Source organism: Phodopus roborovskii, unplaced genomic scaffold, assembly GCF_943737965.1.
Source record: "Phodopus roborovskii unplaced genomic scaffold, PHOROB, whole genome shotgun sequence".
Classification (NCBI taxonomy): domain Eukaryota; kingdom Metazoa; phylum Chordata; class Mammalia; order Rodentia; family Cricetidae; genus Phodopus; species Phodopus roborovskii.
The window spans coordinates 32,052,347-32,079,590 of NW_026126540.1; the positions used below are offsets into that span (position 1 = coordinate 32,052,347).

At 47.9% G+C, this 27,244-nt stretch overlaps 1 protein-coding gene across 3 annotated transcripts in view; it reads left to right on the top strand.

Moving 5' to 3' along the window:
- The first annotated feature begins 7,086 nt into the window (after positions 1–7,086).
- The window catches only part of Igsf3 (immunoglobulin superfamily member 3), an 86,603-nt gene continuing 66,445 nt past the window's right edge, over positions 7,087–27,244 (top strand). For all 3 annotated transcript variants that reach the window (XM_051199514.1, XM_051199515.1, XM_051199516.1), the window contains exons 1-2: positions 7,087–7,211; positions 7,808–8,473. In XM_051199514.1, the coding sequence (XP_051055471.1) occupies positions 8,431–8,473 (43 nt within the window). In that variant the 5' untranslated portion in view covers positions 7,087–7,211; positions 7,808–8,430. The remainder of the gene's footprint in view (positions 7,212–7,807; positions 8,474–27,244) is intronic.

A 27,244-nucleotide genomic window follows, 5' to 3' on the forward strand; every position in this document is an offset into this window, starting at 1 on the left:
ACTGTAAGCCAACTTTTTTTTTTTTTTCTTCACCAGAGGGACCAAGACAAATTCTTCAGAGTTCTTCACCTGGACTATGGCATGGCTGGAAGTGGCAGCCAGCCTGGGCACCCGGCCCAGCAGCCCTACGACATGGAGCAGGAGAAAGCTTGGGGGTCAGCCAATGTAACTCAGCGAAGTCACTCCAACATGACAAGCAGCATGGCATCTAGCCTACCCACAGCCTCTGAGGCTTCTCGGTATTTTAGCAAAGGGAGAACACACACAGAGAGAAGGGCAAGAAGTGGGTGATCTAAGGCTGCTAGGTTATGAACAAAACAAAGCAGGATTTGCTGAGATGGTGAGCCAGGAAAGAGAGCCTTCAAATGCTCAATGTTTGAGGCTGGGAACAAGGGTGTTCTGTGGACCACACCTGGGACTAGCTTGAGTCTGTGACTCCAAGTGATGCTGTGTAGCTGAGAGGCTCTTTAGTCAAATCAGAAACACTGATCAGAGAGGATGTGATTGTGAATCCAGGCAGGTCTGTGTTTGGTCATTCCGTTGCTGTGACATTAATACCTAACATTAAGACCACGTGATGAGCCAGGCTAAGCAACACACATTTTTTTATCCCATCCATCAGGAGGCAGAGTCAGGTGGATCTCTGTGTGTTCAAGGCCAGCCTAGTTTATATAGTGAGGCACAAACTCCTCCCTCTGGGGTAGGGGGTGTGGAGGGAGACTGGGTGATTTTTATAAATGAAGGATGTTTGTTTAGTTTGCGGCATTGGCATGGACCTCCAGTGAGAGCCCTGTGACGTATTGGTACCTGTGGCCAAGCGAAGGGGGAAGCAGGTATGAAGTGGAGAGCCTGGGTGAGAAACAGCAAGACAGCAAGGAACAAGCTTTAGATAGCCAGCTCTCTTTCCTGTGCTATGACCTCCTCACAGAGGTGGAACTCCATTATCTAATCACCTCTTCATAGTCCCTCTACCTCTTAACACTATGACATGGCCTTTCACATTTCAAGGACCCACATTCAAACTACAGCTGACACATCCTAACATTTTGGCCTTTAGAAATCATATGAAACCAAGTTTCAAGCAGATGTTGAAAAACAGAACCTTCTAGATGGGTGCAGGAATCTATACTTTTAAACATACCTTTAATCCCATCACTTGGAGGCAGAGGCAGGTGGACCTCTATGAGTTTGAGGCCAGCTTTGACTCACTTGCTCTGTAGACCAAGCTGGCCTCAAACTCACTGGGATTAAAGTGCTTGGATTGAAGTGCTGAAAGTTTGAGGCTAACATGAACCACAAAGTGAGTTCCAGGCCAGTCTGAGATACAGAGCCAGGACCTATCTCAAAAACCAAAACAAAAAAGCTTGGTGCGAGTTAGGTGTCAATAAACCCAGAATCGGGCCCTAAACTCATGCATTCACTTTTAGAGCCATTGTTCTCTACCAGGAATGAAAGAAGCAAGCACAGTTTTGTGGAGAATGGACAATGTTCCCTAAATAGAATTAGACTTTCCTTTCTGTGATAATCCCAGCATCAGAGTTCCACCTATTGGAGAACCTACTCACTTCTCTAACACTAGGTGGCGCATCGAAGGTTCTGAGTACCCACCTGTGGGTGAAGCCTTAGGGGACTACCCACTCTCTACCATGGTCTCAAGATATAATAGTCTCTGTGTGTTTGAAGACAGATGGCAGCCTGTGTAAGCTATTCCTAGTCTCAGCTCCGGGGATCCTTGTCTGTGTAGGAGGTAATCACCGAGGAAAGCTGGCTTCCAGGACTGTTGCGCTCACATGCAGAGCCTTGCTTAGGCTGAGCTGTGAGGTAGGAGGCTCTGCTCTTTTCACAGGACACTTCCTGGTGCCTAGAAAAGCAGTCAGCACCACGGGAGAGTGAGGAGAGGGGGTTGCTTGTGAGAGTGTAGTCTATGCCTGCTCTCCTGAGGCAAAATCCTTTGCCCCCAACATTCTTTCTTTCGGATGACAAAAGAGAACGTAGATAGTCACCTTTGTTTGTTTGTTTTGCCTTAAAATTTGAACTTCTTGCTGTTTTTTGGCTTATAATTGATCCTTTTGATTATAACTGTCTGTGGGTCTGGTAATCTTAAACTGGTAGAATCTCTTGACCATGCCTTACTTAAAAACAAATTTTGTTCTTCACAACATTTAATTTAAACACTAGGTCTGGTGGGTCAGGTAGGCCTGTCACCCCAGCTGCACAGGAGGCTCAGGCAATTTAAGATCAGCTTGGGTAACCTAGTGGCCCCTGTCTTAAAATAAAAAGGGGGCTGTGGACATATCTCAGTGGTAGGGTTCTTACTGAGCGTGTAGGCAGCCCCAAGTTCAGTCCCTGAGATGGCCAAGGCAACAAAATAGAACACATCTTGCTGCCAAGCATGATGACCCTAGTTTGGCCTTCAGAACACATGATAGAAGGAGAGAAATGACTCCTACACATTGTCTTTTGATCTCCCCACAAGCATGGTAACACACACACACACACACACACACACACACACACAAATAATAAACGTTTAACAAATTAGAAATTAGGAAGAATTCTCAGGAATGTCTAGATTTCCTGGATCTCTTAAAGTAGGAAACCAGGTCCTTCACGAGTGGTACTTGCCTGGGATTCTTAGGGACTGTATCTTCAGTCCACCCAGCCCCAGCCCTTCTCCCCCTCCTCCTTTCCTCCTGCCCCACCCCATGCCACCTCCCATCTGTTCCTCAGAGAGGGTAAGGCCTCCCCTAGGAAGTCTATTAAGTCTGTCCCATCATCTCGTTGAGGCAGGACCAAGGCACCTCTCCATCCCCCACACCCCTGTGTCTAGGCTGGGCCAGGTGTCTCTCCATACAGAATGGGCTCCACTAAGTCCATTTGTACATTAGTGTTAGGTCTTGGACCCACTTCCAGTGGCCTCATATATTGTTCCAGTCACACCATTGTCACCTATATTAAGGGAGTCTAGTTCAGTCTTATGCAGGTTCCCCATTTGTCAGACAGGAGCTCGCACTAGCTCAGGTCAGCTGATTCTGTGGGTTTCCCCATCATGGTCTTGACTCCTTTGTTCATATTATCGCTCCTTCCTCACTTGAATTGTACTCTAGGAGCTCGCTCTGCCCAGTGGTTAGTTGTGGATTTCTGCATCTGCTTCCATCTGTTTTTGGAAGAGGGTTCTAGCTTCTCTGGGGTTGTGGATCGTAGGCTGGGTATCTTTTGCTTATGTCTGGTATCCACTCTTCTTGTTGCCGTTTCTCCATCTGCTCCACAAGCTCCATCTGTGCTGAGCTCCCTGATGGAGAAGATTAAGGGGTCTTCCAAGACTCACAAAATACCTACCTTGTCCCAGGCTGATCTTGGAAGGGATTGAAAGTTGAAATGAAAGTGTCCTGAAGCAAGCAGCTAACGTATGGACAGGACACGGGGTGGATTTGGTGGTAGGAACCTTCTGCATGTCTTCTCAGTTGATGCCTTTGCTCCCCCTTGGGACCCTTTCCAACTCAGTTCTGCACCTGTCTCTGATTTCCTAAAGGGGCCACCATCAACCCTGGTTCTGGTTCACATTGACTTCTCCCACAGTGTGTGTGTGTGTGTGTGTGTGTGTGTGTGTGTGTGTGTGTATGTGTGTGTGTGTCTGGGAGGCAGAGGCATTGTAATTGTGCCTTTCTTTCCCTGTCCAGCAGTTAGCACAATCACTTGCATATTGTAGATATTTCCTAAATGTGGAATTTAGAAAGAACCTGATGCTGGGAATCTGCTATGGAGATGTAGGCCAAAGGTTGAAAGAGAAGGTTGCTAGGCATCAGGAGGGGAGGGGAGGGGCAGGTTTGGAAGGAAAAACCTGGGGACAAGGGATTATTGAATTTAGAGATTCAAGGTTGGAGGTCCAGGTAGAAGGCCCAGGAAACTGAGTTTTGAGAAGGGTTTGGCAGCTTAATAGGGCCAAGAGCTCTCAAGCAGGCTGAGATGGACCTTCAGGTAATTCCTTGGTCTGTTTTTCTCACATTTTCTATATTCAGTTCTTCAGAAAGTGCAATTGAAAGGTTCCCAGATCCCATACATTTGTCACAACCTTCATATTTACTACCCTCAGGGGCTATGACCCCTCTCACCTGCACTATGTCAGAGGCCTCTGCCCATCACCTTCCTTCCACTTTTATTCCTGTTGCTCTTCTTTCTACGAAGCCCTTAGTCCAAAGTGCTTCGCAGCCATCAAGGTCCTATAGTCTGACCTCTGTGGCTCCTTCAATCAAATTCCTCCCGTTTTTCCTTTGTGCTATATTAGAAATCCTTTTAAACTGGGCCATGGTGGCACATACCCTTAATCCCAGCCCTCGGTGGCAAAGGCAGGAGAATCTCTGAGTTCTGAGTTCAAGGTCAGCCTGGTCTACAGATTGAGTTCCAGGACAGCTAGGGCTACAGAGAAACCCCATCTTGAAAACCAAAGCAAAGCAAAGCAAAACAAAACAAAAATACTACCTGGCAGTGGTGCATGCCTTAATGGGAGGCAGAGGCAGGTGGATCTGTGTGAGTTTGAGGCTCCAAAGCTATACAGAGAAACCCCGACTCAAAAAAACAAAAAACAAATAAAATAAAATAAATAAACAAAAAATACTTTTAGGGGTTGGAGAGATAGCCCAGCGGTTAATAGCACTGGCTACTTTTTCAGAGGTCCTGAGTTCAATTCCCAGCAACTACTTGGTGGCTCATAACCATCTATATAGTGGGATCTGATACCCTCTTCTAGTATAAAGTTGTATGTGCACACAAAGTACTCATATACATGAATACATCTTTAAAGAAAAATGTTTAATTTCAGAACATGCTAACTCTTGCTATCTCCTTCAGTTGGGGCACTCTTCCTTCAGATAACACCATGTCCTCCTCTTCCCCGAGTCTAAATCAGGTTTCTGTTTTAATCTCTCTCTGACAGATCCTCCTTGATCAGCTCATCTAGGACAGAATTCCTCTCCTCTCCTTGTCTCACCCATACCACACACACACACACACACACACACACACACACACTATTCCATCACCCCACTTTCTTTAGAACACATGCTATTGTGTCATATATTTGTTTCATTGCCTGTGTTTCTCCTGAGAATGTAGTAAGGAACAGGGACATTGCTTCACATGTAGATGTTTAGGAAATAAAGGCGTCTAGTATGCAGGATTGGAGACAGCAGGGCCATTGTTTCCTTGGGGGAAAGACTGGAACATGTAATCTATGCAAGGAGATTTTTCAATCAGTACTTAAATATGTGATAAATACTGAATTTGATACAATAGAAGTATTTGTAGTTCCACTACATATGCAGATCAAATGCCAAGAGTTGTTTGGGGATAAATGATAATTGCAGGGCAGACTGCCTTCAAGGAATTTATAGCCAAGAGAGAGGGGAAAGGACAAACACAGACTTTTCAATTATCTGGGTATCCCCCTATGTCAACATCTCCATTGTCTTGTACAATACAGGTATTGAATTTGGGGAGGGGTGAGTTATCAGTATAATCATTTTGTTTGTGTATATGTTTGCATATATGTGTCCTTGTGTGTAGAACTCAGAGGACAACTTCAGGCATGGTCCCTCAGGTGCCACACACACACATTTTTTTTTTTTTTAATGTGGGTTCTAGGGATCAAACTCAGGTCCTCATATTTACATGGCCATTTCCTTGGCCGGTCCATGTTTACTATCAGTGCAGTATTTTGCTCTCATAGTCCAATAGCCCCTTTCTGAGTTCTGAAATCTGCTGGCTGTTTCTTTGGACATAGCTATCCAGTCGAGATACTGCTTGGACATCTCAAGCTCAAACCTTCATCCTCATGGTGTGAATACTGATCTTAGTCACCAAGACTCCCTCACACTCACCTGGACATCCCACAGAGTGACACCAAGGCTTGCCTGCTAAACCCACTCTGCCCCTGTAGCTGCCTGTGTGGTCTTGGTTTCTTCCATTTCCTGGATTTTCAGCCATCCTGAGCGATGACATCTTCAGTCCTAGGCTAAGTGGTTTTATAAAATGCTCATCTGTTAGCCACAGTTCCCTACTCTGTTGCTTCAAGGGCGCCTCCTAGACCCAAGCTCAAGACCCAATCCTTCATCCTTCTGCCCTCTGACTCTGTCACAGACTCCTTACCAGTCATCTAGTCTAGTTGGGGACCCAGCTTTCTGTCATGGGCACTGAGTCTTTCCTCTCTGGGCCTCTCATGGTGTGCTTCCAGGGCGCATGGCGTCTTCGTACTTTCTCCCCCTGTATTCTGCTCCATGGAATTCTTAGTTTTCTTTAGGAGGAAGCTTCCTGGGCCCTATCCTACCCAGCATTCCACCCCAGTAACACAGAGTTGGGAGCCCTCCTCAACCCCATTTTCCAGTTATGCACTGGTTCATGTTAGTATCCCCAACTAGATAACAATCTCCAGGGCAGTACGATCTGACTTGCTCGTCTGTAATGAGTCGTTCAGCACTTTGTTCGGTAATATTGAATAAATAGGGAGGCACTTGCATGGAGAGCACAGTTATAAAATAACCACAGTTCAGGTTTATTGAGTGGTTTTGACATATGAGGCATTCCTCTCAGTGCTTTACAAGTATGACATGGGCATCACACACAACCCTATCAAGCAGAGGTTTATTTCCTTTTTTGTATCAGATGAGCAAACTGAGGCACAGAGAGGTTAAGCAACTCGGCTCAGGCCCACAGTTAAGAAGTGGAGGCATCTGGGTAAGAAGCCAGGCTGTTTTCAGGGTCCAGATTCTATACTAGAGTGAAACAAAACGTGGGAGTTCACTATAAAAACAAATTGAAGTCTCCAGCAAAGCACTCTTCTATTGTTTATCAGGCAAAAGACGCGACCCCAGGACCTAGCTTTTGGGAAAGAGCCAAGGTGCACGAACCCAGGGTTAACTTTCCATCAGCTCATCCCAGGTGGTCCGCAGCTGCGCACCAAGGCAGCCTAGCAGCTCCCGGGCGGTGGGCGGGGCGTAACGGGGGCGTGTCCCTCTGAGGCCACCGCCCTCGCCCCTGCTCGCCACGCCGGGAGCTGCGGGCCAGGCCAGAGCTGGAGGGCGGGGCCTGGGGCGGGGCGGGAGCGGGGCAGCCAGAGCCGCTGCGGGAGGCGAGGAGGAAGCTGCGCGTCTTGGGAGGCGTGCGGGACGCGTACTGGCGGACTATCGGCCGCTGGGAGCTGCGGGACCCCCGGCGAGGTGAGCGCGGACGGACGCGGGTCGGGGTCGGGGGCACGGGGAGCGTAGCGTGGGGGATCGACGCCCGCCCCGGGCCCAAGCCCCTTCCTCCGTTCGACCCGGCGCGCGCGGAGCGGGCTCGGCCGACGGCGAGGGGAGCCCCGGGCCCCCTTCTCCTCGGTTCCTTTTCTTTGCCAGCGTCTCAGAATCAACCGCCGGGGAGGTAAAACAATAGCGGGCCACCTGGGACGCGGCGCGCCCGGGCTCCCACCGCCGGCGCCCCGAGTCGCGGCCCCGTGCCAGCCCCGCGGCGCCCCGCGCTGCCGAGGGTGGGGCTGCCCGCCGCGCCCCGCTCCGTGGACCGCGACGGGAAAAGCCCGCGAGTGAGAGGCATTTGGTGAAAGTGTTTTGAGAACAATCATAATTGCCCGGCTCTGGGCGGGGAAACTGAGGTGTAGGGCACGGAAGGTAAGACTTGTACAAGGTCAGGATGCACACATTGGCTGCCCTAGCCCAGGGAAGGGACCCGGGTGGCTCGGCTAACCCGCGCTTCGGCCTCTCTTGGTTTTGCGGCGGTTGTGTTGGCCTTGGATAAACGTCTGCTGTGTTTGTTTTAGAAATCTGCCGGCTTTTGTGGGACCGCTCCTGGGCTACCGAATGCTAGCTTACTTCGTGTGCTTCTGGGGCAGGTGACAGCACCGCGATCTATCACCATGGATGGAGATGGACTTTTTGATGAAGAAACCCGAAGTGTCTTTACCAGTCAGGTTGCTTTGGCTGGCCAAGGTTTTGATAAAACCTGCCTAGTTCCCTCTGGGGGACACGAATGAGAGATCTCAGACACCTTCACTGCGAAGCCAAGGACATTTCTGTATAATCAACGGATGAAAGGGTTCCCTCAGACGCTCTTTTCTCCCATTTTCCTTGAGGATTAATCCACCAGAATCCACAGTTCCGGTGGAGACTGCAAGGCATACAATGTGGCAGAAGCCTAGAGCGCCTTCGGAATTGCTCTGGACCCTGCCGTTAGCATAGAGGACTCTCATTGCACATGCCACTCCCCTCCCCTGCCCCCAACTCTCTCCTTCTGTCTTTGACTGGTTCTCGTTTTTCCCGGTGAAGTTCTGTTTCCAAACTGTTCCCTGGAGCTATAAGTGGATTGGCAGTAATGAGAGATTAGGCGGTGGGAGAAGCACGGTGCCCTGTGCCCTGTCCTCTGCCTGCTGCGGTCACCGCCGACATGAAGTGCTTTTTCCCAGTGTTGAGCTGGCTGGCTGTGCTGGGTAAGTGACTGCTGATCACTTCTATGGCTGTGAAAGTTTAACCTGCTCTTTCTGCTAATGCCTTGTGGTTCTCTCCCATCAACATTGGGTGTTGGGGGACAGCACGGGGTAGCCAGAGTAGGTGAAAGTACCAAGAGGGTCCATTGCTGACCCAGGAAGAATGGTGGAATGCTGGTTGTGTTTACTGCCTTTGGTTTAAGCTGCTGTCTGTGGCTTAGGGATTTCGTGTGGGTTGAGGCTTCTCGTGTTTTCACTTTTGTGTTGGTCTACATTGGTTCCAGGGAAGTTACAACATCATCCTCACTCTGCTGGGAAAGGTGGTTTGATGGATGACAGTGCCTTTTTCTCTTTTATTGTTTCTGGAGGGGCAAGTGGGAGTAGTGGGTGGGCCAGGGGTTGAAGGAAGGCTTTGTCTTGTCTACGAAGTCTGTAGGCTAAATGTGTTTGAAAACACTAGTCCTGTGTCAACGCACCAAGGAAGCCCAGCTCATGGGCCTTGTAGGGGGTGATGTTGTAGACGTTGGAGCGGACTGGCAAGGGGTATGTTAGGATGGTTTTTCATACCCTCAGAGAAAAGTCCATAGGCTCAGAGTCAGAGGAAGAAACTATGATCTCAGAAGTGATCTCCTGATGGCCTCTCTTCAGGGTTCCATGTCCAGCGTAGGTCACCACCCCCCTTGTCCATTCTTGTTATGCTGTGGAGCACATCTCCGCTGTGTATCTTCCAATGCTTCAGTTTATAGTAAATTCTCTCACCGGATCTCCTCAGACCTCAAGGATGGACACACCCCCTGCATTCTCTGTGCGACTGTCCTCCCAATTCAGAGAAGTTATCGCTGTTGGCCATTTGCTTCTCCATTCTAGGTATTTTGCACTTACGGAATTTTCCCCTGGAGATTGTCTCTGAATTATCTGCTCCCTTAACAAAAGTTGGCAAGTGTGTGGAATGAAGATGGACTTTGTTAGAGGCTTGAATTCTTATCTCAGTCTCATCTTGATTGACAGCTGAATCTCAATAAAACATCCCAAGTCTGCAATTAAGGGATGTCCTAAAGTCTTGACTGCCTCTCAATGTGTTTGAAACTCACAATCGATGTTTTCATTTGGTGGTGCTCAAACTTGGGTACAGACTGATGTCCTTAAGGCATCTTTTAAGAAAAATTTTGATAGTCAGGTACCGCTCACACCAGTGACAGCAAATTCTCTGGAATGGGAGTGGAGTCTTTGGCTGAGTCAGGAAACTAGTGTGTGAGTATGTTAGTGCCAGCCTTTTCCTGCCCAACACACAGGCAAGCATACTTCTGTCTGTCTGTCTCAGAGTTTAGTCAGTCTGTTCTGTTGTTGGGATACAGGGTTCCCTTGTCTCCTGTGTGCTGGGTAAAGGAAAGTGGGCAGGTAGGTTTCCCTTGGCCAGTCTCTTAGACTGTATTTGTATGTGTTGTACAGTATTTGTCATTGTGTCTCAGCTTGAATCAGCAGTTAGTGATTCATGGAGATTGGAAAGGACGCAAACCGCTCCTCCCCCCTCCCCACTGCTCCTGACTCTTCCCAGGGTGTGTGGCTGAGGGGATGAGTGGAGCTCAGGGCAGAAGGAGCCACCAGTGGGAAACCAAGGAACTATGGCATTTGTGCCCTTTCTTTCTTCCTTCCTTCCTTCCTTCCTTCCTTCCTTCCTTCCTTCCTTTCCTTTCCTTTCTTTCTGGCTGTTGAAATGTGAGGCTGCCTGCTGGTCTCCCTGCTGTTGGATCTCTAGGTCCCTCTGTGGAGGGGCGCTGGGTCCCTGGCACCCAGTGAGTGCTGTCATTTTCTTTCTACTCCCACCCTCCTGTGCAAAGAGGGGCCCTGAAGGAAGCTGAGTCTCCAGGTGGCTGTAAAGGGCCCCTGGGGTGGGAGGCCAGCTGTGTGTGAAAGTGGAGATGTTTGGAACTGTGGACAGGCACACTAACGCCTGCCCGGTTCTGAGCCCCGCTGGAGGACTCTCATCTGATAGCTGGCATGGTGGCTAGGAGGCTTGCCGCCTACTGGCCTTAACCTGGGAGAAGCACAGGGTGTGTGGGGAGGGAACAAGCCCACACTTCGGGCTTATTTCCTGCAGGCCGCCTAGTGTGGTCTGATTCATGTGTCAGCATTCTTGTGGTGCAATGGGAATTAGTGTGTAGTGTGAATTCAAAATAGTAAAGAATCCCGAGGTTTCGAGCCCATGTAGGTCACACACCTAGAATAAAATTGTAAAAGTTGAGTCACGTTAAGTGCTTGAAAGTGAGACAGATAGAGGAACCACCTTCCAGAAACAGCAATTTGAGCTAGAAAATCCTGTGACCATCTGTGATGGGGACTGCAGGGTGACTCTGTGAGATGTGTGTATACCTTAGGCCTGCACATTTCTGTTCCCTTCCTTTGCTAGAGTGTGGAGTTTGGTTCAGATTCCTCTTTTGTTGCCTGTTTAGGACACTGACAATGCAAGTCTCTGTCCCTGTCGTCCCGACTGCCCAGTCTCCTGTCCAATTCTGTCCCAGGTGGCTCTCCCAGTGACCAGCCATTGGCTGCTAGCTACCACCCTCTTGTTTCCATTTCAAAGGTACCTTAGGCCTGGGCTGGTGAACAGCAGAATCTCCACTGACAGAGTGGATGGAGCCAGAGGGGCAGAAGATGAGAGAGAGAGGTTGAGGCTCATCTGAGTGTGAAGAAGAGGGAATGGGGAGAGATGGGGTCACTGGCCCTGTGTCTGTGCCTGGTGCAGCCTGTGTGAGTAAATGTGACATGGGAAGCTGACAGTGGCGTGCGTAACAGAAGAAAGGAGGGGTTGTGTCTTCTTAATCAGGAAGAGACCACTCTGGAAAGATGCATGTAGGCGGTAAACATAGAAAGCTTGGTTCACTTTTATGTACCATGAAGACTTACACCTTCCAGACCAGTGTGGGATGTTGCGAACAAGATAAAAGGGCTTTGCAAGTGTTAGCAGTGAGGAATGTGGGGGATGGACCAACACAGAACATCGGGATGGTTAGCGTGCATTTGTGTTCTCCGGTGTGTTCATAGGGTTTGGAAAGCCTTGAGTTTGAACAGGGTGCGATGAAGTTATCACTTTAGTTCCAGTTATTAGGGAGAGGCCAGAGGGTGCCTCCAAAAGAGATGGAAGGAAACTTTGATGTACTGGTAGGCATGAACTCGGAGGCAAGAGCATGGTGATCAAAGGCAGAAGAGAAGGAGGGAGCAGATGACAGAGGAGGGGGTTTACGTCATTCAGGGGAGGGTTCTAAAGCAGGAATGGGCACCGTGATTGGATGAGCCAGCACTACTCTCCAAACACTTGGCTTCATGAGACCATCCCATGAAGGTGCTAGTAAGGAGGACTGGACTGGACTGGCCAGGATGCCTCTTGTGGTAGTCTGCCTTCCATCATTGTTACAAAATGCCAGACATAACTAGCCTAGAAAAGGTTCATTTGGGCCTGAAAGCTCTGTTGCTTTGGGGCAGACAGGGCATCATTGTGGGGGACAGGTGAAGCTGCTTACCTCATTGCCAAGGATAAAAAAGGAGGACAAGGAGCTGTGTTTTGTACTTTTTAAAGGCATGTTCTCAGTGACCTGAAGACTTACCACCAGGGTCCCACCTTGGAAAGGTGCTGTCTTCTCCCCACACCGCCAGCCTGTGGTCCAAACCTTTGGGTGTATAGGGGTCATTTAAGATCCAAACAGTAGCATCTTTAGACTGTAAGGATGGTTTGAGTCACCTCTCTGTACCCAAGGCCGGGTTATGCCCCCTTTGCTATTCTGTCCATTACAGCAGGGCCACGGTTATTTCTATAGTAACAGTAATTCCAGCTCTCTAAACTCTAGTCCTTACTGTGAAACAAACCTATCATTCAGACCTCAAGGCAACCTTAGGCAGTGGGTACCTTACATTCCCATCCTTTCATAGATGGGGATGTTGAAGTCCAAGGAGATTTTAAGTAACTTGCCTAAGATGGACTGTTGGCCAGGGTAATGCATTGCACAGTATTTGGGCCCCAGGCTCCTTCAGGCTTGTTTCTTGTGTATAGCATTTATTATCAGTATTACCTCATGGTCCAAACAACCATTCTGGCTCCAGTTATCAGGAGGGAAGAAAGGAATACTGAAGGATTCATGATGATTCTTGTATGTTCAGGAAGGTATGCACATTTCTTCTGCTAGTATTCTCATTGGCTTGAACTTGTGCATAATGGCCATACTTAACTGCAAGAAAGACTGGAAAGTATGCTCAGTCTAAGTGCCAGGGCCATTCTTAAAACCTGGGCTTACATTGCTTTAAGGATAGTGCAGGATTTGGTGGACAAATATCAGCCTGTGCCATAGCCACAAACATAAGTGGCTGAGTATAGTGCTGAAGCCAGGCGCGTCAGTTCCAAATCCAGGGTTCTTTCATCAAACAAGCACTGCCTCTGAGAGTGAGGCCCGACTCTGGCCAGTAAGGAGCCTTATTGGGAAGACATGAGCTAGACAAACCAACAGTTGTTGCCGAGGAAGCAACATAAGCCAGCATATAATTACAAAGAGCATGTGTGGCTTTCACAGTGAATACTGTGTTTATAGGGTGTGCCGTGCCAACACTTCCCGTAGTGTGGCCTTCAGTATAAAGTGCTTGAGGATGGTCTGTCTCTACATGAGCTCCAGAACGGTCTTGTGCCTGCCACCAAGGAAGTAGGTGAGTGGGTTCAAAGGTAAATAGACATGCTTTTGTTTGGTTTGCTTTGCAATGCTGGCAATGGATCCCACCTTGAGCCACCCTAGGTATGACGGTGATTACCATTGAGCTATGTTCCTAGCCCTCACAAAGAAAATACTGTTTTTCTATTGGCTGCCAAGCCACAGAAGGTAAGGAAGTATCTTTGCCCTAGAACAGCAGTTCTCAACCAGTGGGCCAACACCCCTTTTGGGGGTCTCATATCCAGATAGCCTGCGTATCAGATATTTACACTGTGATTCATAATACTAGCAAAATCACGGTTTTGAAGTAGCAGTGAAATAGTTCTATGGTTGGGAGTCACCATAACATGAAGAACTGTGTTAAAGAGTCACAGCATTAGGAAGGCTGCTCTAGAAAGAGCTGGAAGTTGTCAGAATCTGGTTTGGAACCCACGTTTCTAATTGTGGCACTCAGACCTTCATTCTACCAAACGGAGATTCTGTATCTTTTCTATTCCCCCTGTGAATCCTTTTGGCAATCTGGTGAACCTGAGCATAGCATTTAAAAATATATAAATACCCCCTCCCCAAAGGAAATCAATTACATTCAAATAGCGCTACCAAAGTATTTAAAAAGAACTGTGTGGTATTGTAGCATGCCTCTTTAATGACACATTAAACTAACAGCTCCTGACATCGAATCTAATAAGCATTAGTGTTGGAATGGTGATGAGTGTTTGGTATTTAGGATGAGTCGACTTCATTGATAAAAGTGTGATCCTACTTTGAGAATCACTGATACTGGAAACATTCCTGGGGTAATCAAAGGGATTGTTCAGGTTCACTTAGAGGCTAGTGAGAATAAAGATGTGATTTTTCTCTTCAGGTTTACATGTCTCCTGAATTCCCCCACAGGTGGGCAGGGTCAGAAGCAAGCCCCCAAAGTAGTGGTGGTTGGGGGAGGAACTCCAGTATTCTAATTTCTAAATGTTGGCTTTTCAGTGTAAGGAAATTTAGATCACCTGTGTATGGTGTTTAGCATGGGCAGGATGTGGAGGGGTGGGCAGGAGTCAGCCGTTATAACGGGCCATGGGGATGACTTTCTAGGTGCTGAAGAAATGACTAAGTGACCTGAAGTTGAAGTGGAAGCTCCCCATTTAGGTTGGAAGGTGCTAGAAAGAGGATGTTGTAGATTGTAATGAATTGGGGGTTTGGGCTTAGAATCCAGAGCTGGTCCTGCTCTCATTGAGTTGGGAGCCTGAAACTGGAGGATGAGGGTCTGGGTGAGGACCCTGGTGCTTCCTGGCTGTGGGTGCCCCAGGGCACGCTAAGTATCACTCTTCACCTCACTTTCTTAGCTTCCTTTGGGAGTCCCTCATTTGCCACAAGCAGGCACCTGTTTCTTTTATGCTTCCCGGGGAAGTGAAGCATGGTTCTTCCTTATAAAACGTTGATTTTTCAATTTAAGAAAATTTAGGACACCTGTGTGTGAATGCCCCCCCCCCCTGATTTTCAAAGAAATGAGCAGTTACATAAAAATCAAGCTTGCAGTTGTCGAAAATCACATGTTGCCAAATTCCCTCACCAAGAACCCTTTATTAAGCAACTAATTGAGAACCACAGAGGCAGGTAGTCAACAAAGACCTTAGCAGCGGACCTCCCTTAACCTTGAAGTGGAGTTTGTTTTTCCGTTTTTCAACTCTGCCTTCAGAAGGGCAAAACTCACCAGCTGTGGGTGTATTCTTCAATTTAGTTTTCAGGCAATTGTCTACCCAGTCTACATTTTTTTTTTCCTTTTTGCATCTATAATTATAGTAGTAGGAGAGAATGATGAGCCTGGGGCCCTGCAAGATCCTAAATCAAAGATTGAATTATATGAACTCTACAGGGCTGGAAAGTGGTCAGATGCATTTTAAAAAGCTTTATAATAAGGCTTTATACTAATGAGAGTTCAGGCAAAGTTTCTGCCTAGCCCTTTAATTAAGTGTACCGGATAGGAGAGTGCCTTCTCACCATCCAGGTGAGGTTTTGCTGAGCACACCCAGCCCTCTAGGACAGCACAGCGATTGTTAACCTGTGGGTTTTTGACACTTTAAGGGGCTGAGCAACCCTTTCATGGGGTTGCATATCAGATATCCTGCGAATCAGATAATTTACATTACGATTTGTAACAGTATCAAACTTACAGTTATGAAGCAGCATTGAAATAATGTTATGGTTGGGGTCACCACAATGTGAGGAACTGTATCAAAGGGTCACAGCATTAGGGGGTTTGAGAACCACTGCTCTAGGACATGATACTCTAAAGCCACCAGGGAAACCAAAGGTGAATTGATTGGCAAATAGACTGGCCAATACTGTTGTCTGTTAGAGGAGGGATGTCTATTGTTGGGAGTCAGAGAGGAGCAAGAACAGCAAAGAGACCCCTGAGGAGCTGGTCACGGGAAGACACTGGAGAAGCTGGTCACTGGTCCATCTGTAATGCTCTCTGGAGCAGCTTAACTTTTAGACATTTCTGGTGGGATTATGGGAACTTCTCGGAGGGCAGGGAAGATTGTCAGTGAACCAGGTCCTTTGGTGCTGGTTGGTAAGAACTGGAGTAGGCAGTTAGTTGGTTTGCGAACAGGGTTTTGAGATCGGACACAGGTGGCAGAGAAAGTTGTCAGTGGGAACCCTGGAGGATCACTGGGAGAAGTGGTTGGCGAGCTCCCAGGTTGTCACCCGAGGTGGAAGGGTCCTGAGGTAGAAGGGAGGATGCATGCTTGCTCTTGAACCAGATGAAGTTCTCAGTTGTCTGTGCTCATCACTTGATAATCAGAGCAGAAGCAACCAGCAGAGAATTCAAAGAAGCCAGTGCCGTCCGTCCGTCTGTGCCTCGATGTCCCCCATGCCCACCCCACCCCCTGTATTGAAATAGGGAAAAATGGAAGCCAAACTGATGCTGGTCATATGTTCCTTCTGTGATGGTTCTCTGATGCTGTTTGCCCAGGCATGCCTTAAGTTGGTGTTATGTTTGTGTGCAAATCAGGTTTTGCCCCTAGCACCATTGTCTGATATCCAGAGTGTGTTATCTGCTGTTACTCCCTGCGAGGAGAGGTGACCTCTGCTTGCTGCAGGGTCTAGAGGCAGGCTTCCAACCTCCACTTCTCAAGGGCCCATTCTGTCATTCCTTTGTCCCTGAGAGCTGCCCAGTTTGAAATCTTTTTCTCAGAGACACTGTCTATTAAGTAATAATTAGTGTGCTTTTCCTTTGTGATAATCAGTATGGTAGCTCACTTTCATATGATTCTGCTGTCAGCCTGTGTGGACAGCAAAGATGGCTGAAGTCCACACACACCTGTATGCTGCGGTCTTGGCACGTTGGCTCTAACCTGGGAGTGGAGGCACTCTCAAGTGTTTTGAAATCTCCTAGGTGGCCGGCCAGCTTCCTGACCACAAGTGGTGGCTTGAGGCCTCTGGGACCTTAGGTAACTCAGTGGTGTGTGTCCCTTATTTACATTACTAACCTTGGCTGACTTTGGCTGACTTAGCCAGGAAGCACTTTGAGTGAAGAGGGGGATAGGAGCTGAGCTGTCACTTGGTACTGCTGGTCAAGCTGCAGCCCAGCCCAGCCCAGCCCTGCCCCGTCCCAGGACTCACTTACTAAACGACTTCTAGAGAATGTACACATTGTGTAATCAAAACACCGAGTCAGCTCCATAAATATGCATATTATATCAGCCCAAAAAGGAAGCAAAGAAAGAAAAGGAAAAAAGACTTTCAGAGAATGGAATGTCACAATCTCTTAGGTAGGACCTGCCTACAGGAAACGTGGAGTCAGCTTTTTTTGTTGTTGTTGTTTTGTTTTGTTTTTAACAGAGCTTGTGGTTTGAATTAAGCCATGATTTAAAACAGTTAATAAAATGCTGTAGGCTAGAGTGTTGTATAACAGATGATGAGATACTGGTTTTAATTTAGATGATAGTGTATATTTACTTTATTATTATTTGTTTTTAATTTGAGGCTTTTGATTTTTGGCAGAGGTAACGAGAACGGAACTCTGTTGTACATTGTAAAATATGTAGGAGGTAGGGGCTGGGCTTGCTTGGTGGTAAGCACTTGCCTTTTACCTGCAGGGGTGACTGAGTGTCATTCCTAATGCTGGAAAAAAAAAAAAAAAAAAAAAGACAAAGACAGAAATTAAAATGTGCACATTGCTGTCTTTGTCCCACAGCCCTTGCTGGATTTGCTGCATCTTCCTCACCGTCAGTGTATAGTGTCTCAGACACTCGTGTGCATGCTCAGATATACATTTTTCTGACGTGAACAGAATCACACAGAAAGAACATTCTGTTCCACAACACGATTTTAAAGGGGCGATTTACCTCACTTCTTTTTTCAGGCTTAATTTTATAGTCATATCAGAACTGATTTGCTTATTTTATAGCTAGCTGAAGCTGTAATTTGTAAAGTCGCCGGGGAATCGTGAACTCATTCAGTAGCTATACAACAGAATAATTTCATCTCCCCATCATCAGGCAACCAAGAGTCATAATAACAACACTGGCCTTAAATGTTAGTATATTTAATGAGGATAATCGACTTGTTTATCCTGAATATTTTTCTCTGAAAAAACACATAAATTTGACAAATTAAGCGCATTCATGTTTTACTGACCAGTTTGTCATAATGTTGAAATTCTGTTAGATTAAAAATGAAGCCCATTGAGAATTTGTTTAAGGAGACAGCCATAAACACTGGGGTTTGTGTCTGACTCAATCCAACATTCTTGTTTGTTCTCTTACTGGAACAGATCTGAGCTCTCCATTTCCACAGGGTATTCCCAGCTCACACAGTGATGGCAGCTAGCCTCCAGGCTCAGGGGGCAGCAACCCCTCCCTTGAGACTTCCACCCCAGGATGAGAACTTGCCTTGCCTCCTGCAGTGCGATTGGCCTCAGGATGGTTACTTCTTAGGCTCACTGGTGGCTCAAAGAGCCTGGCTCACCTTTCCACTGCCTCCTCAAAATAGCTGTTATTTTGGGGAGGTCTGACCTTCTGTCACCCTTCCTGAGACCACTGCAGGAGCCCTCTTCTGTTAGAAGCTACTTTAAGACTTCCCGAAACCTTTTATCCATTCACCCAGTCAATATTTGAGTGTCTACTCCAAGTGCTCTCTTATCTCAGATGCCTGGGAATGAAAAGTTAACGCCCTGACAGGCATTCTAACTAGTCACCTGATAAGTATTTTTAATCTTTAATAAATAGGGGGATTAATTAAAAACACTTTGGTACAAAGGCTCTCTCTTTCTCGCCACCTCTCTCCCTCCTCTTTTCCCTCCTTCTGTCCCTAAGGTAAGTCTGTTTTCTGGCTGTCACTTTGACATCCTTTCTTTCTTTTCTTTTTTCCCCCTCAAGTCTTTAACGGCCATGGGTCACTGATACCCAAGACAGCCCATGACAAAGGACCTTTAGGGGAAGGATTTAGAGTATTGCTGATGTGGGGAGATGAAGCAAGAGATGGTACAGGGACAATTCTTTCTGTTGAAAATATGCAAGTACCCTGAGCACCGGGTATGTATAGACTCTTCCCATTGACTGCCGGGATGCTGTCTGGACACAGGGACCAACTGTTGTTATTGACTGTTGGGGATGGTGTCTGGATACAGGGACTGACTGTTGTTATTGACTGTTGGAGATGCTGTTTTTCTTGGGGAAGTGGGAGTTTTTCACCCTGGACTCTGAATTTCTAGGAAACCAGAATAAAAGAGAAATAGAGAAAAGATACACTTTACATCCGATGGGAGACTGTGTCTTTGCATTGAAAGTTTGATGGTCAGGTGATTGCTCTTCTTCCCCTTCCATTCATCCCCATCTCCGTGAGGTGTGACTTCTGTCTGTCAAGGAGTCTCTAGCCCAGGCCACACCACGGCTGGGCCCTACCCCACCCTAGCTAGGCATCCTTACAACCTTGATGGCAGCTCGAAGAAGGTATACCTGTGCTCTCCTCTCCTGAGTTCCTGTTGGACTCCAGGGTAGCCAGGGGCATCTCCCTCCTCCAGTACTCTTTAAGTCTGTAGGTTTATGCTGGTTATAAACTCTGCCTGGTGGACATGGCTGTGGCCCAGTGCAGGCAGCTGCTGTCCCTGAGAGATCTGTGCTAGGCCTGCTTTCATGCCTGAGGCCATTCTGGTTTTCCTCATTGGTTTTGTTTGGCAATGGTTCAGCCCTGGTCTGGGAATTCCGAAGCACAGATGCATGTACACACTTGTTATTTTTTGGGGGGGGGGCAGGGCGTGTTACACATCTGTTTCAGGCTTGCCCCCAAACTAGACAGCCCTTTCTGATTCTGCTTACAGATAATCTGCTGAACATTTTTATATTGTCTTCAGGTGTTTAAGAATGAGCAATTACATACTGAACAGTCCTGTGGCAAGATCCTATTTGAGCCTGCTTGGCTCTCTCTCTGTCCCTTTCTGGAAATAGTGATGCTCTCTGGCTGGGAGACTAGAACAGTGGGCTTCTTAGAAGGACCAGAACTAATGGGTCCCTAGACTTGAATTTGTTCAGAAAGAATCCTGGCAGATCTCCTGTGCAGTCCTCTTGATTATAGAGGTGAATTATTCTAGAGGTGAGGAAAGGGATGGTGGTAGCCTTGAGGGTGGAGAGTGAAGGGGTGGCATAAGGGCTAGACAGTTCCCCTAACATCAACTCTGCAATCGGCTTTGTTGCACTTAAACCATCGCAGGAGATAGACTCTTTCCACTCTTACCCCCACCACTGAGGCTCTGCACTTTCCCATATTTGGCTTCTGGGGAGAACAGGGCCTCATGCGAGTCTAAATCCAGCTTCCATCTCTGATATCTGTGTTTTTTGGGGGAAAGGAGTGAATGCAGGAGCCTGGCATTGCTGCTAAACATAGGATTCCTGTACATGCCTCCCTGCCACTGTTACTCAGCTCCCATCCTGGAGCTGGTGCTGTGCCCATCAGGAATCCGGCTCTTGTTTTCTTCTGCATATTTTCCCTTCTGCCAATGTGTAGGCATTCAGCTTTAATCAAGGAGCCTTTTACTCTGTGATCTGTGGCAGGGATGACTGAAGTCACGGAGAGGATTTTAAGTAACTAATCTCTTAAGACATTCAGAACATAATCTCCCCAGCCCATGAGCATCCTGCCTGCATCTGGGAGATTTGTAAAGGTTCTGCAGAGGAGGATGGATGGGGCCTGGTATTTGGAAAGGGCCCAGTGTCTTTCTAGCTGGCAGCAGGTTTTTGTGTGTCACTGGCACAGGGACAAGGCCCGATGTTCATTTGCCATGTCAAAACAGTTCAGGATGCCCCATGAATGTGACCAGTGTGTTATGAAGTCTCCATGCTGGTACTCAGAACAGTAAGTGCACTAGAGTGAAGGTCTCATCCCAGCTCACGCATGATTCTGCAGTTCATGTCTGGAGCTGGCTCAGGGAGATGCTGTAAAACCCATCAGAGACTGGCTGCCCACAAATGAGATCGGGTTCATAAGAACATCAGAGTGCAGGATCTGACATTTCCATGTGCTTTGCTTACGGTTTGGATGTGACTTCACACGGATCTGTGTGCTGGACTAAATTGGATTACAGTGGCTCTTCAAGTTGTCGTGTATTGATTTTCTGTTTTTCTACCTACTTTGAATGTGAGCTCACGTTCCCACTACCAAAGGTACCCTTTGAAAGAATTTGGTGGCCAAGACCCCAAGTGCAGCCTTAGCCGTTTCTCTTGGTAGAATGATCAAATCCCTACCAGTGTAGACTATTGAGGAAGATTAGTTAAATTAGTAAAATGACTGAATTACCAAATATTTTTCAAGAAATTCACTGTTATTACTTGTAAGTAAATATTGTAACTCAGTCTAGGCTAATGGAGTGCCTAATAAAGATCCTTGGGGGACCCGCTATAGGAGAGAAGTAAGAATGATTTGCAATTAGCAGACCCATTGTTGATGCAAATGGAGTTTCTGAAATACTAGATTGTGCCTGAGAACCGTTTGTTCTCCTAAGTATTTTAAATAGTCCCAGGGAAACTCCCGGATGCGGGTAGTTTACATGCTGTGTTAAGATCTGTATTGTTAGGACCCTAACTCAACCATGTCGGCAGTATCAGAGATTCCATAGTTTTCTCTTCCAAATGCTTCCACACACCTGTATTTGTCTGTCACGACAGAAGCCAATACCTTTAACACATGTGTAATGTGTTCTGTGTGCTTGTCAGTGTGTCTATTGGAGGAAACTCAGCCGCCCGTGCTAGCCTATACAGTGGTAGCAGGCAGTCAGCAAGGATGCCATTTATAGATGAACAGTCAGGTCATGCATAGGAGAATTGGTGCCACTTGTGGGTAACGTTTGTAGCGAGTGGTGTAACACTAGACTCTACACTCCCATCCTTACAAAGATTATGTCTGTTTCTTGTTGTAGTGTCTCAAGACTCTTGCCCTTGCTTGGCACAGGGTTGATATTAAGATGAACTGTATGATGTTTACCAGTTTCAAAGGTCAGAAAAATGAGCCAAGTGTCAGCAGTGCCATAGGGTTCAACCTAGTGGTTGCTCATTTACTATGTATTGAAGGTTGAATGTATGACCTAGGTGTGTCCAACTTGTAGGTGGTACAACGTGACCTTGTCATTTCCAAAGGTGATCCCAGAAAATGGTGCAGTCGAGTTTTTAAAATTGTATACTATTTTCAGTAAGTTTATGATGTTGTGTTGGGCCATACTCATAGCTGTCGCCAGCTGTGTGCAAGCTGTGGGCTGTGGGTTGGGCAGTTTAGCCCATGTGGTTCTCTTTAGCCAAGGAAATGTCAGCTACAGTATTTAGAAAGAAATTCCTAAACTTCAAGTAGTGTAGTCTTCTGATGCAGCCTGGGGCCACTGGGAGGGCAGAGGGGGTGGTGGAACCTTGCTTTGTGTATAATTCCCATGAAAGGTTTAGGCCCTTTTACAGCTCCACATGGGGACATGTGTATCTGGGGCCGGCAGTGCTGTCAATAACCCGAGAAGCTGGGAGAGTATGCAGGAAGTCTGAACTGAAAGGCAGGGGTAGGGGTTGGCTGGCCTGGGCAGGAAAAAGGCAGGAGAGAAGGCTTAGCACAGCTGAAGGATCTCTCCAGGCCAGCACTCCTGAACCTGTTTGTTCACTGACAGCTTTGTGTGGCCACAGAGCTGTTGTGGTTTGGATCTTGAAAGTCTCTCAAAAGCCAATGTGATAAAGATTGGGTCACCAGCCTGTGATGCTTTTGGGAAGCCTTTTAGGAACCTTTTAGGGGGGGGGGTGTGGCTTAATGGGAGGATGTATGTCTTTGGGGTCATGCTCTTCAACAGGCCACTTCCTGTTTATGTGTTTATGTCCTTGCCCCCATGAGGTTAGCCCCTTGGTTCCATCCCTGCTCCCTGCCGTGGTGTTCTGCCTTGCCAAAAAGCAAAAGGACCAAACCGCTATGGGCTGAAACCTCTGAAATCCTGAGCCAAAATAGCCTTCCTTTCTTTTGTTTGTCGCAGCTATCTTGTGACAGTAAGGGAAAACTGACAGGTATATACCGGATGTTCTGTTACTTCATGGACATGAACATTCTTCCTCATGAGCTTCCTTTGAGCCTGGAACTTATGTGTAGGGAGTTATGGGCTGGACTGGCACCCACTAGTCCATCAGAGGCAAGAGTTGAACTGAGGAGAAGGCCCAGCTGGGCCTGCTGGAAGCCCAGCTCCTGGCTGGGATCCCATTCCCTATCTGTGGAACTGGGAGTTGGGCCCAGGCTGGAGTTGGATCAGAACTACCCCAACCTCTCTTATGAGAACGTCTCTGCATCTGTTAGGATTTCATGGCTGTCTTTCTGGTTTCTGTACACAAATGTCCAATTGTACCACCATGCTATGATGCTCAGCATTTTCTCACAGGCACAGGGTAATTTCTAGTTCTGCTCAAGCCCAGTTATTTGCTGAGCATCCTCCTGTGCCAGCAGGATGGGGCTGAAGTGTGAGGGGAAACACAGATGTATGACCTGGCCTCTGCTGGTGCAGGGATAATTGATTGCTCATGTAACAGTTACTCTTTTGTCTTTCTGCTGGGGGGGGGGGGTGGTCTGTATGTCGTATTACTCCGTGCACACCACTCCAGGAAAGGTGATTCTCCTTCCAGCTCTGGAGTAAGTGCTGATCAATCTAAACTAGTCACAGCAGTCCGACACTGAGATGGGGGCCAATGAGATTGGACAATGAGATGAGAAATCTGCTGGGGGGTCCTGGGGAAAACATCTTCTCATAGGAATCATAGGAAAGGGGAAAGCTCCTCCCACTAGATTCTTGGAGGCGAAGCAGCCTCCAAGCCTTGAGGAAGGCAGGTTTGTCAAGAGAGAAGAAAGTGGGAGGGATTAAGGTGTTTGACTAAGGTCCCTGAGAGCGAGCAGTCCAGTCTCCATGCTTTCTGTTCTCCGTGCTTTATCGGATGAGTTGATATTTTTGGCTGCTCATAGTTGGAGGTAACCTATATCAGGCACTCCCTGAGTGAGCATGAAATGGGATTTCTTTTCATGAAACAGTGCCATTCAGATTGTCATCAAAAAGCATATTGTTAGGAGCCAGCGCTCAGGCCTGTGGTAAGCCAGAAAGAAAAGTGGGTAATGCCCTGACAGGGAACACACGAGTGATTGCATCTGGGGTGGATGGATTCTGAAGAGGGATTAGGGTCTGCGTGGAAGAGCAGGGGCTGTCTGAGGAGGGGGCTAGCATGAGCAGACCTGTGGACACAGGTGTGAATGGGGAGGAACCATGGTCGGAATGCTGACGTTATATCCCAGTTTCACCGGGATCGGACAGTACCTCAGACGGTGCATGTAGACTTTGATTTATACATGGAAGTATTGTGGGCCCTTGGGCAGAGGAGAGGATGATGAGCATGGACCCTGGTGTGAGTAGGATTAAGGAGCTGTGAGTCAGGCTGACTGGAGGAGGCCAGGAATCAAAGCTAAGTGGACAGTTTAAGCTACCAAAGCATTCTGTTGTAGGGGTGTTCTGAGTTGGGAGGGTTAGGGAATGGGGGCGGTGGTGAAGACAATTGGGGAAGATTGTGACGGAATAGAATAACCAGTGAAAGGTGGCTTGGCTACTGAGGGACGGTGAAACCTGCACGCTGATTCTGGGGGCATGTGTGTAATGACTTGGAAAATGACATGCAATGGAAATTTGGGAGGGTAGGATTTTAGGGAGATGTTATTTGGTTTTTGCCACTGGGGCTTTGAGATAATGGTGGAAGAGCCAGGAGACCTTGAATTCAGTGAGACAGTGGGCTAGACTCTGAGAATGAGAGACCAGGAGTGACTGAGACATGACAGACCACGGATCAGTGGACACACACTGAAATGTGGTGGGCACCACTGGCTGCCACTGGTGTAGGGTCTGCGTGGCACGTGGTCTTCAGGGTGTAGCTGCTTCCCTTCCCGGTCTTGATTTGCTCAGGGCTCTGCAGCGAACAGGCCAGAGCTTACAGACCAATGTCATTTCCTCCCTGGGATTCTCACTGTTTTGTACAGCAGGTTTTCCTCCTGACTTCAGGACTCTTCAACTCTCCAGGAGACGGAATTCTTGTTGATGAGTGGTGCAGCCACTCTCTGCATGATCGCTAGAGAGTCAAGTGTCTTTCTCTGGGCACTGTTTGGTGACTGGTGTCTACTGATGACTGCTGGGTGTGTCAATCAGTGAAATGTGGAACATCAAGAAAAAGCTCTAGCCCCTGAATAGGATGAATTGTCACTCACACCTTATTCAAAGGCTCCTTTTTCTTAAAGGTTCTGGAGTCCAGAGCTAGGCGCTGCCAGTCTGCACTGCACACTTGTTAGGGGTTAGTCTGGCTGCTGTCTGGCTCCCCTTACTCTCCTAAGAGCACAGGGCCCGCAACTGCCCGGGGCACTTGACATCTGGTTTTCGTCAGGCAGCAAGTGAGGGTGCCTGTGGGGGAAGTCAGCTCTCCCTCTCTCACTGTGTGGCTGTGGGAGCTCCCATTGTTGACTCCAGAAGCACCCAGAAGAAAACTCTTCAGGCTTAGGAGACAGATGGCATTGCCCACTTGGGACTTTTCTCTCCGAGCTGATAAATTTTAAGACAGGGCCAGCACTGTCTGTCTTCCTAATGGAGTGCTCGAGCTCTTTTCCCTCTGCTTTCCCATAACCCAGGGTGTCGTCGTGAGTGTTTGTCAAGGCTGTTTTGCTTACTGGCAGCTGCTCGTATTTCATACCCCAGTCTTTCTTCTTTTTTCTGACGGGCCCGTGCCACATTTATTCCCAGGAAGAGGGTGATACTTTTGGCCCAGCCTTTCATTTGTCTGTCTGTCTTTCTAGTTGTCCATCCTCTTCCCCCAGTTAGCATTCAGCAAACATTGGCTTGGGAGACAGTAGCATGGATTTGGGCAAATTATCGAACTCTCCTAAAGTCTCATTTCCTAGGCCATAAATGAGGAGGCGTGAGCATGATGGTGAGAGCCCCTAGGGAAAGCACTTGGCACGGAGCCTGGTACACCGCTCCTGTCCTAGTCAGTGGTAGGCATTAGTGTTGGCCAGGCCAGGGTTGCCACCCTCCTCAGCTGACCAGCCACAGGTTGCCTTCAGCATGGTATGGCCATTTGGAGATTGGCTTTATGCCGTGGTACATAGTTTAAAGCCATAAAGACGTGACCCTTGACCACATTGTCATCTCCCTTGGGATTTTTTTTTTCTTGTTCAGTTTTGATAAGGCTATTGTGACTTCACTCTAGAAGACTGAGCCCATATTTGGTTGCCTCTGAGTGCTTGCCAGTCCTGAATGTGATTGCGGGCAGCTTTGGGTGGCTACTGTGCCTCGCTCACCGTTTGGATGTCACTGCCTGGGTCTCCCCTGGCTTTCAGTGTCACCTTTTTGACCATTTGTTACAATGTGACTTGTAGGTATGTCCCCTGACATTGGAACTTTTTATGTCTACCCTTCTTTGTCTTCCTGGACCCCTGCCAGTCCTGCTCTTCTCTTGCCTGTGGCCAGGCTTTCTTCTGTTTGCTCTTCTCCCTGTACACTGAGAACAGGGCTGAGCCATCGTGTCCCAAGCTGTGCGTGAGGCTGGAACCAGCATTGGCCCTCTGAGTGTAGGCGGCCTCAGAGCATTTACTTAGGTAATCTGGGGAAGGTCCGCGCTTGATGCCGGGAAGGTCAGGCTCTGGTACCTGAGTTAGAGTTGCTCGAGACAGACAGGTAATGGGCAAGTGCGCTGGTCAGCTGTCAGGCTATCCTGGCTGATGGCAGTGGCCTTAGGCACATTCTCTCAGCTGCCTTTCTCATCTCAGCTGAGCTCTGTCTTCCTCGAGTGTCACAGCTTACAACTCGGTCACTTCTGCCCCTGGCCATCTGGGTTACCTGGAATATGTCTCAATGCCACTTTTGCCTGGCTCCTGCTCTCTTTCAGCTAATTGAGGAAAGTTGTTGCACTGCTGGCGAGCCACGCACTGACCTTGTCTTGATGGATAATTTGTGGTGTGCTGAGAGGAGTGATCCATGTGTGAACTCGTGTGTCCTCACAGTTTCAAGTTTCTAGAAGTTTTGGAGCTGTGCTGTTCTTGGCCCATCTCCCAAAGTCTCTACCTTCCTGGATAAAACAGCATTTCATTCGAGGTTAGACCAAGGCGTGCTCTGTTTGCTTGCAACAATGCCTGAGGGACTGCTGAAGCCTGCGATCCATGTTTCAGCCGCAGGGTTCAAACTGAGACAGTGCGAGCAAACTGCAAGTCACAGTGACTTACAAAGGGAACTTTGTGTTGCATTTCAGGGAGGCCGTGTGCACAACCGCTCGCTAAGGCCCAGGAAATGAGGTGCTGAGGCCGGTGGTTGACCCTGAGCTGAATGATCAAATTGTTGCCGCTTTGTGCTATTCCTGCACCCCACATTCCAGCAAGTAGCTTTTGTGACTTCCGTGTGTCCTTGGTTTCCCTGAGCCCAGGGTTTCCCCAAGTTCATGGCCTCTGTGAAATCCCTGGATGGTTCACCCACACTGCTCTTTAGGTCTCGCTCTATTCAGTGTCTGTGGCTTGTTTTCCAGCGCATCTCTGACTTAGCTACCTAGAGGGTTCGTGGCTCTCTGGG